At 37.5% G+C, this 13,909-nt stretch overlaps 1 protein-coding gene across 2 annotated transcripts; it reads left to right on the forward strand.

Moving 5' to 3' along the window:
- Positions 1-9,942: 9,942 nt before the first annotated feature.
- LOC147430945 (ADP/ATP translocase 1, mitochondrial-like) lies at positions 9,943-13,286 on the forward strand. Of its 2 annotated transcripts, none has more exons than XM_086493477.1 (4): positions 9,943-10,134; positions 10,690-11,293; positions 11,596-11,967; positions 12,550-13,286. In XM_086493477.1, exons 2-4 carry the CDS (start codon positions 10,793-10,795, stop codon positions 12,847-12,849), a joined length of 1,173 nt encoding a protein of 390 aa, XP_086349603.1. In that variant the 5' UTR covers positions 9,943-10,134; positions 10,690-10,792; the 3' UTR covers positions 12,850-13,286. The 2 variants fall into 2 exon arrangements, with proteins under 2 accessions (XP_086349603.1, XP_086349602.1); XM_086493476.1 differs by having other exon boundaries at positions 10,783-11,293.
- Positions 13,287-13,909: the final 623 nt, after the last annotated feature.

A 13,909-nucleotide genomic window follows, 5' to 3' on the forward strand; every position in this document is an offset into this window, starting at 1 on the left:
TTAGACCAAGATAATTACTAAAACTAACTATGAGATAATTATGTTGAGTTATTTACACTTAGATATTTCTTTCATAAACATCTCATTAATTTTAAATATGTTTGCTACTTTTCTTGAATAATTCTCAATCAAAAATAGGGTTTCTAGACCAAGATAATTACTAAAATTAATAAAATAAGTATAAACTATTTATCATGAGTTTGTGACATTATAATCTATTTTTGATAATTAATTCATGAATTAATAGACTATATTTTTTATTTTCCCATCAATCTTAAGCTTAAAAATAGAAAAATTATGATTAATTAAATACCAAAATTATCAAAAAATTATGACATAATTCTTATATCTTCTTATCACTATGCACCAGATATGAAAATTAACTTTTATTTAACTAAGCTTAAGATGAAAATTAAGCAATTTTAGTCCTAATATATGTCAATAATTAATTATCTTACTAATCATAGTTAAGGATTAAGAAATCAGTTGTCTAAATATATAAGAGAGTAATTAATAGTAGAAAAAGCTCTTATCTTCTCTATTACTAAGATTATTAAAAAATTTAGATATAATTTAATATCATTTACTAATTAATTGAGATTAGCACTAATTACCTCGCTTAACCACTAGGGTTTTTGCTCGCTTAGTGATTACCACAAGAGATTTTTGGCCAAGACTTTGAGTTTGACAAAAATGGTGAAGCTAAGGGCCTTATTTATAGTTTTTACTGGCACCCTTGACCGAGTTTGGCAATTTCTTGCACTCCAAGCATGGCCCCAACTCCTACTAGCGCTACTTGTTGCTATTCTAGTCCTTAGAAGGTCGTTGATGGCCCTTCCTAGCACCTACCCACTTTAGTTTTTTGCTCTGCTAATTTTCACTTATTTTCTATTTTATTGGTAAATATATAAAAAATATCTAGGAGGTTATGATAAAAGTCTTGTGTTTTAATGATTGCTAAAAACTTTCAATTATTTTAGCAAACTAAAGTAACCGTGAAAACTTCTAGAGGGAATATTGGGGTCGTTTTTACCCAAATTCAGTTCCTAAAATTCCTAGCTTTAGTATTGTCATGCTTAAGATTCCAGAAGTACCAACCTTTGCAAAAATTGGGCAAGTTATCATTGAATTTTCAAAATTAAGCCTCTTTAAATAGGCTTAGTTTTGTTTTCCTTAATTATAGTAGCTGCATATCTGACATGGGAGGTGATGGCGAAGAAGTGAGAAATATGGAGCAGTCCCTTGCTTATCTTTTTGACTTCTATATGGCCAATTTTGTGCAAGTCAAGCACAGAACCACCACATCAGCTAGCGGCTCTTCTTATATTGATAATAGAGCTAGGCTTGTGCTATATTAAAAGCATCAATAAAAAGCAATAAAAGGTGGGGACTTGCTTGTAGAAGGGAGCTTGATAATGACAAAAAGAGAATATATTCTTGGCACCTTTCAACAACAACATGAGAGAATGAAGATTTTTTTTTGAGAGAATAAGAATATTTGAGAGTTCTTTTGGATGTATGTTGATACATAAGAAGTTAATGAAAAATTTTCAAAGCTTTTAGTGGTGTGCATGATGTAAGAGTTATTTGTTACAGAGAACAAGAAAGATACCATCTCTCTCTTATGGTAAAAGGAGTTGTTATTCGAGAATGTTGAGATTTGAGTATGTATGAAGATGAATTGGATTGTGCCGAATGTGCCTACCTATATAGATGTTTGCAAGCAAATTTGATCTAAGCTTGAAGCTTTTGTAGATGAGAACTACATTCTAAATTTGATAGATTTATGATTTGAGATTTTGTTGAGCAAGTTCTCGAGCTTCATAAAAAATATATCCATAGTTGGAGCAATTTCAAAGGAATTGTTATTCGAGAATGTTGGGATTTGAGTATGTATGAAGATGAATTGGATTGTGCCGCATGTGCCTACCTATGTAGATGTTTGTAAGCAAAATTTGAGCTAAGCTTGAAGCTTTTATAGATGAGTACTTTCTTGAGAACAATAGGTTATTACAGTTTGAAGATGATGAAGAAGCAAAGGCCATTTATGTGAAGCTTGGAATAAAAAGGCGACCGTTTTCAAGGACCACTGACACCTTTTTTATATTTTTCTTAATATCAATCTATTTTTCTACGTAATGTAGGCTCTTCTTTCATTGGAGGAGCGTTTTTTCCTCTCTCTTCTAGAAGGCCCTCCAAAAGACCTCCAAAATCTTCTAATGTATGATCACAAGGCCGGCCCGAGCAGCAGGCCTGCAGACAAGAGTGTTCGGAATCCTCAGCTTCAACACACCTTGGACCAGTCTCACAGGTGGTTTTTGGTTGTAAATTAAGTTCATAAGTAGTTCAAATTATTTTTAAGTTATAATATTGTATCCATTAAAAAATAGAAAGGTAAGTAGGAGTTTTTAAACTAATCAAAATCCAAAAGGGTATCTTCCAAGAAATATCATGCATTTATTTGATAAACTAGAAAAAAATGCTTTGGTTAGTCTGGTGGAATAAGGAAAGACATGATTGAGCATCTTTAACTATCTTTAAGATAGCTTGTGTTAAGACACCTCCGACTCCTTGGTATAATTTGATGAATAAGGATAGCTATAAGGCCATTTTAAGTCGGCCACCCCCATGAACAATGAGTCTCCACTCCGTCATGTCTTGATGTTTCTACATAAGTTAGGATACTATTTTCTTATCCTAGGGGAGCCGCCCAGTTGTATGTGAAACTGGTTTGATGTATGGGCACCCCGAACTTTTGGTAATATTTTTCATCCTGAATTATGAATAAGGAATGGGTGTCATTTTTCACCCTTAGGTGATCTTGAGACAAGAAGAGTATTGGTCATGGTTATTATGGTAAATGTTTTTGGTTGACAATATCTTGTCTTAAGTTTAAAGATGTTTTTCAATGATGTTTCCAATACTTGTTTTAACGAATCACTGTGAGAGGAAGCTAAAATGAAACATTATTTTAAGTATTCAAAGACTGTAGTCATAATTAGAAAACAAGCAATCGTATGTGAGTGTGGAGTGGTAAGTGGGGATTGACTAAGGTTATCGATAATGGACGGGTGGAGCCAATTAGTTGGGTAACTATCCATTCCCGCACACTAACGTTAGAAGACTTCTTCAATAGAAGAGGAATCCACCAACGGTTGTGTCCTCACTCACGTAGAGGAGAAAAAAGCTTTGGACGAGTATACTTTAGCCCATTTGCAAAAGTTATAGGACTGAAAAAGTCTTTTGAACTTATAGATTTTGTCCCCTTTTTGCTTGCAAGATAGTTGGTCTTTTTCTAAGGCTATAGTCCCAAGCCATTGCCAATGGCAAAGGTCTATTCCTCATATTTTCCTTAAGGGCTTTAGTTGTTATTCGGCCTACAGACCTATCAAGGACCCCATATCAACCTTAGTATAGGCGGGTTAGGGACCTCTCACTTGGTATCAGAGCATGTGTTAATTGAGAACCTGAACCTAGAAAAAACTTAAGGTATTAGGTTGAAATAAGTGGTCCTTGAAACAAGTGAGTATGAGATAAGTTTGAAAGCTTAAACAAGGTAGATCCTCATTTAGTAATAAATTCCACTTTTCAATGCCAAGGTAATACACGCACGAATAGCCTTTACATAGTTACACAAGAAAAGAAACTATTACTAAAGCAAGTCCAACTCCCCATCTTCAAGGGAGAAGGACCCAACCTCGAGCGTGATGCTAAAGCATAGTTGGACGCTATGGATGACTACTTTCTGGCAGCGAGGACTGCTCAAGAGAATCAAGCGATGCTAGGTATGTTCCACCTCAGTGGAGACGCTAAACTCATGTGGAAATAACATAGAGAAAATCCCACGAGTAGACCATCTTGGGAGAAGATGAAGCAAGCAATTAAAGAATGCTATCTCCCTCCTACACACCAAGCTATTAAGATAAATGAGTTCTTTGGCTTATGCCAACTAGGGCTCTCATTAGAGGAGTAGTGCACCAAGTATGTTTACAATGCTATGCTCCCCACATGACAATGGAGCAAGAGATTGCTTGTTTTTTTCAAGGCGTTAACAAAACCTTCTTGAAGCTATGAGGCCTACATTGATTGAGGATTCCCTTCTCAGAGTCAAACCTCTTGCATCAGAAGGAATTACCCCTACAAGGAGCTCTTATAACTTTGACAACTTTAGGGGAAGAGCTAGGGGAACTTCCAATCAAGGATATCAATAGCATGGAGTAGTTGTTGCAGTAAAATTGGAGCAAACCTTCCCAAATGTCAGGTGCTATGGATGCAATTAGATGGGACACTATAGAAATAATTGTATAGAAGAGCAAAATCATGGGTTTATCATTAGAACCATTCCTTAATCTCAAATCAATCAAGGGGAAAATCTAAGAGGAGGTAAAAATGGAAGACGTGGTGGAGGAAGAGGAAGAGGATCAAGAGCTTACACAGCCACGAGAGAACCAACCTTAATGAACAAGGAAGATGAAAGAGCCACTTGTTTGGCCACAATTAGCAATCCTAAAGCTCATCAACAATAGGCAATTATTTGAACCACTGTGAAACAAAAAAACTTGAGCTACTTGTATATTGTAATAAATACATATTACTTTCTTTTTCCAAAATGTTTAAGGAATCTAAAGTTGAGTTGGTATCCAATCATGAAATTAAGGGTAGAACTAGCAAATGGGAAAGAGATTTTCTCTCAATTTTTAGTCTCAGGAAAGTAGAAATTCTAATTCGAAGGAACCCCTACCATCATCTTATCTTTGCACCTTGTCAATAGAAATCTATGATGGCATTTTAGGAATGAGCTACTTATCCAAAAATCAACTCACATTCCTGTGCACAAGATAGCCTTCCTTGAAAAATGACCTAGATATAGAAGTATAAATGTAAGAGACTAATTGAAAGCCAAAAACTTTGGGTAAGATACCTCTTACAATCCTTTGCTCAATTTTGGTCAACCAGGTTAAGAAACATAGGGGTTACCTCTAGTGCAGTGGTGGTAGCTTGTGCCAAATGCAGATTGCTAAGAATGGCAAGAACACGTCAAGCCTGTTCAAATTGGCAAAACTAGAATGCATAATACTTGTTGAACACTGGTTTCTCTGAATGGTCAGTTAGACCGAGCAATATGTTAAAGTTGACAAGGTGGATATATGGATCTTTTTGTTTATATGGAATGAAATTGACCTGGTTTTTGAGTTGATACAATTGGTTTGCAAAGGTTTTAAGATGGGCTCAATACCAAGAGTTTCTTGGATAAATTGGGTGGCAAATAATTAGTAATGCCAAAATTAAGGAGTTGTCGAATCTCCATTCTACATGGAAAGCTAAAGTTTTCTTGTTGAAAAGAATTCCCTAACCGGTTGAGATGAGGACATCTCAAATTCTTAAGTTGGGATGATTGTAAGGTTTCCACCTTTCAAGAACTAAAAAAGTGACTCTTGGTATGTATTTGAGAGAGCACCATGCCAAAAAATTGGTAAACCCCTATCTCAAAAGCAGCCAAAATTGGTGTTTTTGGAATCTTAAGCACGACAATACTATCGCCAAAAATTTCAGAACTCAATTCGGGCAAAAACCAACCCCTCTATTCCGTCTGGAAGTTTTCACGACTAATTTAATCCAAAAAATAATTGAATGCTTTGATAATTATTAAAGCACATGGCCTAGAATATATTTAGTCACATGGCCTAACAAATGATTAGCAGATATTTACAAAAAAAGGAAGAAAACTAATATAAAGATAGCAAAATTGAAAATTGAAGTTGAGCAGGTGCTAGGGATGCTATGATGAGTCTGCTCGGGTCAAATTTAGCAGCATGGGCGCCCTTTAGAGTTGGGGGGCTACTTGGGGTGCAATAAACTACTATAAACACAGGCCTTGTGTGCAAGGAAAATTATAAATAGGCCATATGATTCTCATTTTGAGTTAGACTCAGATACCTTGGCAAAAATCTTTAGAGAGATCTTTTCAAAAATCACTAAGAGAGAAAACCTCTAGTGATTAACCAAGGTCATTAGTACTAATCTCGATAGATTAGTAAAATAAATAAATCTATGTTTAATTTTTTAATTATCATATTAATTAAGAAAAATCTATCTCTATTATTAATTACTCTCTTATATATTATTATAGTGTTGATTACTTAGCCTCTAATTATGATCAATAATCTAATTAATTATTAATTTATATTAAGATTGAAATTTAAAAAAATTGGTCTTAATTAAGGAAAAATATATCAATTAAGCTAGCTAATTATGAGGCAATTTTCATAGGTTTTTAACACTATAATATTTTTTTGAAAATTATCTTACTAACTTCTAAATGCATTCACTGATTATCTTGCTTAATTTTTAGCTAAAAATAGAAATTTTAAGCAAAGGTAATTAGAAAAACTATTTAACTAATTATGCAATAATTATCACAAGTTTTTAACACTATAATATTTGTTTGAGAATTATCTCACTAACTTATAAACACATTTAATAATTATCTTGCTTAATTCTCAACTAAAAATAGAGTTGTTAAGCAAAGATAATTAGTAAACTAATTAATAAATCTTGAGATAATTATCATGGATTTTTAATACTATAATATTCCTCTAAAAATTATCTCAAATACCTTCTAAACACATTTTCTAGCTATCTTGCTTAAGTTTTAGCTAAAAATAGGGTATTTACGCAAAGATAATTAGCAAAACTAATTAACTAATTATGAGGGAATTATCACGTGTTTTTAACACTATAATATTTCTTTGAAAATTATCTAATGATTTAATAAATGATATTCCGATTTTTTTTCAATTTTAGACTAAAGATATATAATTTTTGCTTAATTAAATATTAAAATTAATTAGAAAATTATGACAATTTTAAAAGATTTCTAACATTGTGTACAAGCTTTGAAAATTAACTCATAATTATCTAAGCTTAATTGATATATTTCCCCTTAATTAAGGCTAAAATTTATGAATTTCAATCTTAATATAACTTAATAATTAATTAGATTATTGATCATAACCAAAGACTAAGTAGTCATCACTATAATAATATATAAGAGAGTAATTAATAATAGAGAGAGGTTTAATCTTTTCTAATTAATATGATAATTAAAAATTTTAAACATAGATTAATTATATCTTTTATTAATCTATCAAGATTAGTACTAATGACCTTGATTAATCACTAGAGATTTGCTCTCTTAGTGATTTTTAAAAAGAATCTCTCTAAGCACGAGAGATTTTGCCAAGGTCTCCGAGTCTAGCTCAAAATGAGAAGCATATGGCCTATTTATAGTTTTTCCTGGCACACAAGGATTGTGTTTATAGCAATTTCTTGTACCCCAAGCAGCCCCCCGGCTCAAGAGGGTCCGATGCTACTAAATCTGACCCGAACAGGCTCATCATAGCACCCCTAACACCTGTCCAACTTCAATTTTCAATTTTGTGCTTTAAAAAAAATAATATGGTAAATCATTTGTTAGGCCATGTGACTAAATATCTTCTAGGCCATGTGCTTTAATAATTATCAATGTCTTCAATTATTATTTCTAAATTAAATTTGTTGTGAAAACTTCAAGAGGGAATAGCGGGGTCGATTTTTGCCCCAATTGAGTTTTTTTTTTTTTTTTTTGGCTATAGTATTGTCATGCTTAAGATTCCAAAAACACCAATTTTGGCTACTTTTGAGATAGTGGTTTACCAGTTTGTTGGTATGGTGCTCTCAAATACAGATGAAGAGTTACTTTCCTAATTCTTGAAATGTGGAAACCTTACACTGCTTATGCTTTTGCCACCTGCTATAGCTGCAATAAATAGATAATTATCAATTTCCATTACAACGTTCTAAGTGTAGAAGCAACAACAACATCTAGAGAGCAGCACTATATAAGGGATGAAAGCAAAGCTAAAGTCTCGTGACTTGGTAGTGACAATGACAACTTGTAGGCAAAATATGGATGAACCCTAGCCTCATTTTTGGAGTCATTTTCGAGGACAACTCGGTCTATGTGAACAACTTGGTCCTAAGAGACTCATGTTTGAGGGGAGGTGTCTTTGGCCTTCATGGAACCATAGCCCCTTGAGTCATTATAACCTGCGTGGTGTGGTCTTCGCGACAATTGAGCTCTTTGTAGTTGGTCACTAGTCTAGTCCAAAGTCCAAGGGGAGTTTTTTTGGGATTGTAGCTTTAGCCTACATCGACAATTGGCATGTGAGAATCATCTCTTCTATAGTCATCAGCCCATTCATCATCTAAGCATGTGAGGGCACATGGTCTAACACACTTGGCACGTGCGTTGCACAAGAGTCCAAAAAGGTATCTTAGTTACCCTAGCTTTCCACATTCTATGGAGTCACTCTTGCGTTACCATTTTGACCCTTGGAAAAGATATCTATGTGACCCTTGAGAGGTGCACCTAGCCACTAGCAACTTACAATATAAGTAGCCATTTCTTGTACAATTCAAATGTGTTGTCATTTTATCATTAATCAAGTTCTATTTTGAGTCTACTCTCTCTCTCTCTCTCTCTCTCTCTCTCTCTCTCTCTCTCTCGCATTGAGTAATTACTGATTATCAAGTATGCCAAGATGAATGCTAGCCTTGCTAACCCCTCCTAAATCCTTTCAGAACCAAAATCGATGACTTTGAGGCAAAAAATTCGGCTCGCACTTGTGAACAGGAGGAGAGGCAACATAGGCAAAACAGAGCTTTTGTCGTCGCCTCAATTTGAACCCACCCAAAGTTGAAGCATGTCGTTTTCATTAATTTATTTTAGAGGGCTCTCCATAGGCCCTCTAACGAGCTGTTTATCAATTGGAGGGCCCAATAAAAGGTCTACGATTTCCCTAATATGTGCCAATGTTTTTTTTTAAAGAAAGTAAGAGGGGAATCTTTAATAGATGCCAATGACGAAGCTGCAAAAAAAAAGAAGTTTGATGATGGCGTCCACTGAAGAGTATGTGGCAAGTGCAGTGATCTGGAGGGAGGGGGATGACAATATGGTGCAGGCTAGGGAGCCATGGTTAGGCTAGGGAGAGCAACCCTCTTTTTGTAAAGGGGTGAGGTGCAACGGAAGAGCAGAAAATGTTTCCTGTTGGCTGGTTAGGACAATGCTTACATGTTGTCATCCTCCATGTTTGAAGCACCCCCCCCCCCCCGGCCCCTCCCAAAATAAAAAGGAAGCGGTAACACCACTTTTCATGGTCATGGGCACCTCGAGTCAGCTTCAAGATATGACGTACCACCAAGAAAAATCAAGGGCCATGGCAAGCTACAACCACAAACATGAAACTGACAATTGTCGATGAAGGAGGTGCATCATAGCTTTGGAGGGTGATGAACCACCCTCTAAACAACTTGTGATTTGAAGATGCGGCAACTTGCTAGCTTAGCTATCTCGGGTGAATGAGAACGTAGCCACCCACTTCTTTCACCCGGAGAGGTGGTGTTAGGAGGCCTATGTGAAGACCGTCTTAGAGCCACATCTGACCCAATGCAACGAGAGGTTGGGAGACGAGAGGTTCCCATACTCTATAACCTCATTTTTCGATCATGGTGACAAAAGTGACCTGCCTATGTTTGCAAGACTTGGCCAACCCCTTCTCAAAAAGCTACGATTGCTTGCGACTCTGCAACCCTTACTTTTCGCGCTGCTTTTCTTGGAACTAGTAACGTTTTATTCCTGTATGCGTTATAAAATTGCAGCTTGAGGCAAGATTTTGTAGCAGCTGGAGTGTAAAGCACACAACCCCCTTATGTGTTGTAGAGCCTAGACGAGACCATTGTACAAAGTGCATACAACATCTGTAGCCTTCGTATGCACCCAGTGGGACGGGGCTCTTAGAATCCTTCACCTTTGAAAAGCGGGAAAAACTTAGAGCCGTTTTTGGTATGAAATTTTTGATTGGTGCAAAAGTATCAGCTGTTGAAAAAACCTTGTCTAGGCTAGACTCCATTTTGTAGCAGTTGATGGAAAATTGATCCATGTGAATAATGCTACATGCACACACACAGCGTAAACATGAAGCACGTGAATCAGGGTCTGTAGTCACTTCGAAGGCGTCCTCGTGGACGCCATAGCCATTCTGTGGGTGCTTTCTTCTTGCTGCCCATCTGTGGGCTGGCTGCATGCCTCTGAAGGTAACCCTCTCTGCTCCCTTGTCTTTTTTAGCGCTATGAATTGCAATTGCGCAAAACCTGCAAAACCAAGCTTCGAGCTTGTATGGAAGTTTGTCTTGCAAAGGTAAGACAAGCCTCAATACTGTGGTGTACTTTGGCTCTGGTCTCAATCAGGAGGCTTTTGCTTCATGTTACAATATTTTCTTTGTTAGGTCTTGTTGGGGTGTCCGAAATGCACGTTCTGCGCAATCGGAACTTTGTATTCTGTGTAGCTAATTGTGCTGCTCATATTGTTCAGCACGAATAAAGTGGCCATTCCAAGAGGAGGTGGCGGATGGTGTTCTTTGTTTTGGAGTGCTAGTGTATGCACTGTGCTTAATTGAGTGGGATTTTCATGGCGTGCTTTTGTGCTCTTCCTTCTGAATATGGCAATTCATGATGTATTTTTGTGCTCGGCGCTTCCTTGTGAATGCAGCGATTGTCACGATGTATTTTTGTGCTGTTTCTTGTGAATGCGGCGATCGCGATATGTTTTCGACTTTCTAATATGTGTTTTGCTATCCTTGTTTTGTGTAGCCCTAGCAGCAGTAATTACTGAGGTTTATTGTACTCACGCTTCGTGGTTTTGAGAAACCTATCTTAGCATTTGCTATGTATTTGGCTATGCAGTGAAGACAAAATGGCGGAGAAACCAAGGGCTCCCTCTGTAGTTCAGAAGCTTGGAGGCTTCTGTTCTCTGGGCTACATGCTCTGTGATAGTAATGACGAGGTTCTCAACAATGGTGTTTCTGGATATCCCCTTTACACATGGCAGCAAAGGTCCGACATATTCTCATTGCGACCGTATGGTATCTGCACAATGGACATTTGGTCATTGTCTTTAGTTCACCCTTGTCATCCTGTGTTTGTGGCCACTCCGGTCGAGAAAAGGGGTGCTCGTGGTTTTGCCATAGACTTTCTCATGGGTGGAGTCTCAGCTGCGATTTCAAAGACTGCAGCTGCTCCTATTGAGAGAGTCAAGCTTTTGCTTCAAAATCAGGACGAGATGCTAAAGACTGGCAGGCTTTCAAAACCTTACAAGGGGATTATTAATTGCTTTAAGCGAACAATTGCTGAAGAGGGTGTGCTCTCCCTATGGAGAGGAAACACTGCCAATGTTCTTCGGTACTTCCCGACGCAGGTAAGCTTGGCGTATGGGTGTCGAATTGGCTATGTAATGTTGCATGCACAAAGGGTGTGCTCTTCCTATGGAGAGGAAACACTGCCAATGTTCTTCGGTACTTCCCGACGTAGACAAGATTAGCGTATGGGTGTTGAATTGGCTATGCTATGTTGCACGCACAAAGGCTGATATTGTGTGCTGTGCTTAATATACTCTATATTTTTCCCCATAGTGATGCCCTACTGATGAGCTTTAAATATAGTTGCTCTATATATAGCTCGGCATTACTGACATTAATTTTGTTTTGCTAATGCTTGCAGGCTCTGAATTTTTCCTTTAAGGATTACTTCAAGCAACTCTTTAATTTCAAGAAGGAGAGAGATGGCTACTGGAAGTGGTTTTCTGGAAACTTAGCTTCCGGTGGAGCTGCAGGGGCTTCGTCTCTCCTGTTTGTTTACCCACTTGATTATGCAAGAACTAGGCTAGCAAATGATGCCAAACAAGCAAAAACGGGGGCAGAGCGCCAATTCAACGGACTCCTTGATGTGTGGAAGAAGACCTTGCAGACAGATGGCATTCCTGGTCTTTACCGTGGTTTCACTATTTCATGTGGTGGTATCATTGTTTACAGAGGTCTCTACTTTGGGATGTATGATTCCTTGAAGCCTGTTCTACTGGTTGGCAAGCTTGAGGTAATGCTTGATGGTTGGGTTTAAATATGTGACTTTGGATTAAATTGTTCTAGGTTGTTAGAGACATGCCTGAATGGTTTCCAGATGTTGGAAAGTGTTGAAGCTTGAAATGATGCAAGGCTGCATTCCAAGCACGTATGTATCAGTCTTCCCATACCGTACCGGTATTCCATACTTTACATACTGGTTGTTACATATATGCAAACACAAATATACATACATGCATGTATCTAGGGTTGCATACATATGATGTATACATGCATGTACATATGTGCATATAGCATAAAACTTTGAAGTTTTGAAATGGCTGTTGACATTCCAAACTCGACCATAATTGAAAAAATAAGTTCTCTTTTGCAATGGTCATTGACTTAAGGTTTGTTGTAATGTTATGAGCATGCTTTTAATTGCTTTACTGTTAACAACTGTAATTTTGAAGTTGAACCATACGAAATTTCTTGTAGGTGCCACTTTTGATTCGGCCCACAGTTTTGAGTCGCTTTTTATACTTGTCTGTGTTTTGGCCTTTTGTGAAAACACTAGGTTCTAGTTGCACATCTAAGTAGTCTTGTTTGTTTGCAGGACAATTTCCTTGCCAGCTTCCTTCTTGGATGGAGTGTCACTACCATGGCTGGCCTTGCCTCATATCCCTTTGACACTGTGAGGCGTCGTATGATGATGACGTCTGGGGAAGCTGTGAAGTACAAAGGCTCGATTGATTGCTTCAAGAAAATCATTCAAAAGGAAGCTGCAAGGTCTCTTTTCAAGGGTGCTGGTGCAAATATCTTGAGGGCCATTGCAGGAGCCGGGGTGCTTGCTGGGTATGATCGGCTACAATTGATCGTCTTTGGGAAGAGCTATGGATCCAGTGGAGGAGGTTAAGTGCATAATGTTGCAGTGAAGTTTCTGTTGATATCGGTATAGTGAGATGATGATGAAATCATGCTGACCGACGGGGTCATATTAGCAAACATCTTGTTTTAACCAACCCCGGCTCAGGTACTGCTGCCTGCTAAAGTGGTATTAGGTGGGCTTGACAGTTTTAGGTTGGAGGCCTTAATGTAAATAGAGGTACAACCTATAGAAATCAAGATAGCAGGCATGTGTGTTAGAGTGTCTATGGCTAAATTGGTATTAGGTTGGCTTGATAGTTTTAGGTTTGAGGCTTTAATGTAAATAGAGGTACAAGCTGTAGAAAACCGTATAGTGTGCATGTGTACAGGTCTTCTACGAATCGAACTCGTCGCAATTCGTGAAGAGTACAAACTTTTTTGATAGAGTAGTTGTATATATGTAGAGCCAGAAAATTTTCAATTTCCCTTGAGCATGTTGTTCTGGTGCTTTTAAGTTATATCTCTTTTTGACTTTTAAGATCTAGAGGCCAAACTAGTAAGCAGGTTTGTATGCCTGTATATGCACGGTATGAATGAGGGTCTTTGACGGTTTGAGAAGTTTGTATTTCAAGCTTAAGATGGTTAGTGTTATTTTCACTGTCGGTTTTTTTTGGGGGGCGAGTAGCGTTTCTGTCCTAGACGCATGTTCGAAGATGCTAGAGCTTGAGACAAGTCCCTTGCAATGTCATTGTGTGGTATGCAAATTGGAGATGCCCAAACATGCAGAGTTGGGTTGAGTGTTATGTTGGGAACAATTGTAATCGGAAATGTGCCACTTGGTATCAAACCAAGGTCGGACGCACCCACACACCCACCTGCAGCCACTAGGTTATGACCCCGTTGGTTGTAGTTGGGTTCATTGGTAAGGTGAATTGGATGCAAGCACTATTGGAGCTTCAAGGTGAATATGAATCATGTTCGAAGATGCTAGAGCTTGAGACAAGTCCCTTGCAATGTCATTGTGTGGTATGCAAATTGGAGATGCCCAAACATGCAGAGTTGGGTTGAGTGTTATGTTGGGAACAATTGTAATCGGAAATGTGCCACTT

This window comes from Adiantum capillus-veneris, chromosome 21, assembly GCF_014529385.1.
Source record: "Adiantum capillus-veneris isolate H3 chromosome 21, ASM1452938v2, whole genome shotgun sequence".
Lineage (NCBI taxonomy): Eukaryota > Viridiplantae > Streptophyta > Polypodiopsida > Polypodiales > Pteridaceae > Adiantum > Adiantum capillus-veneris.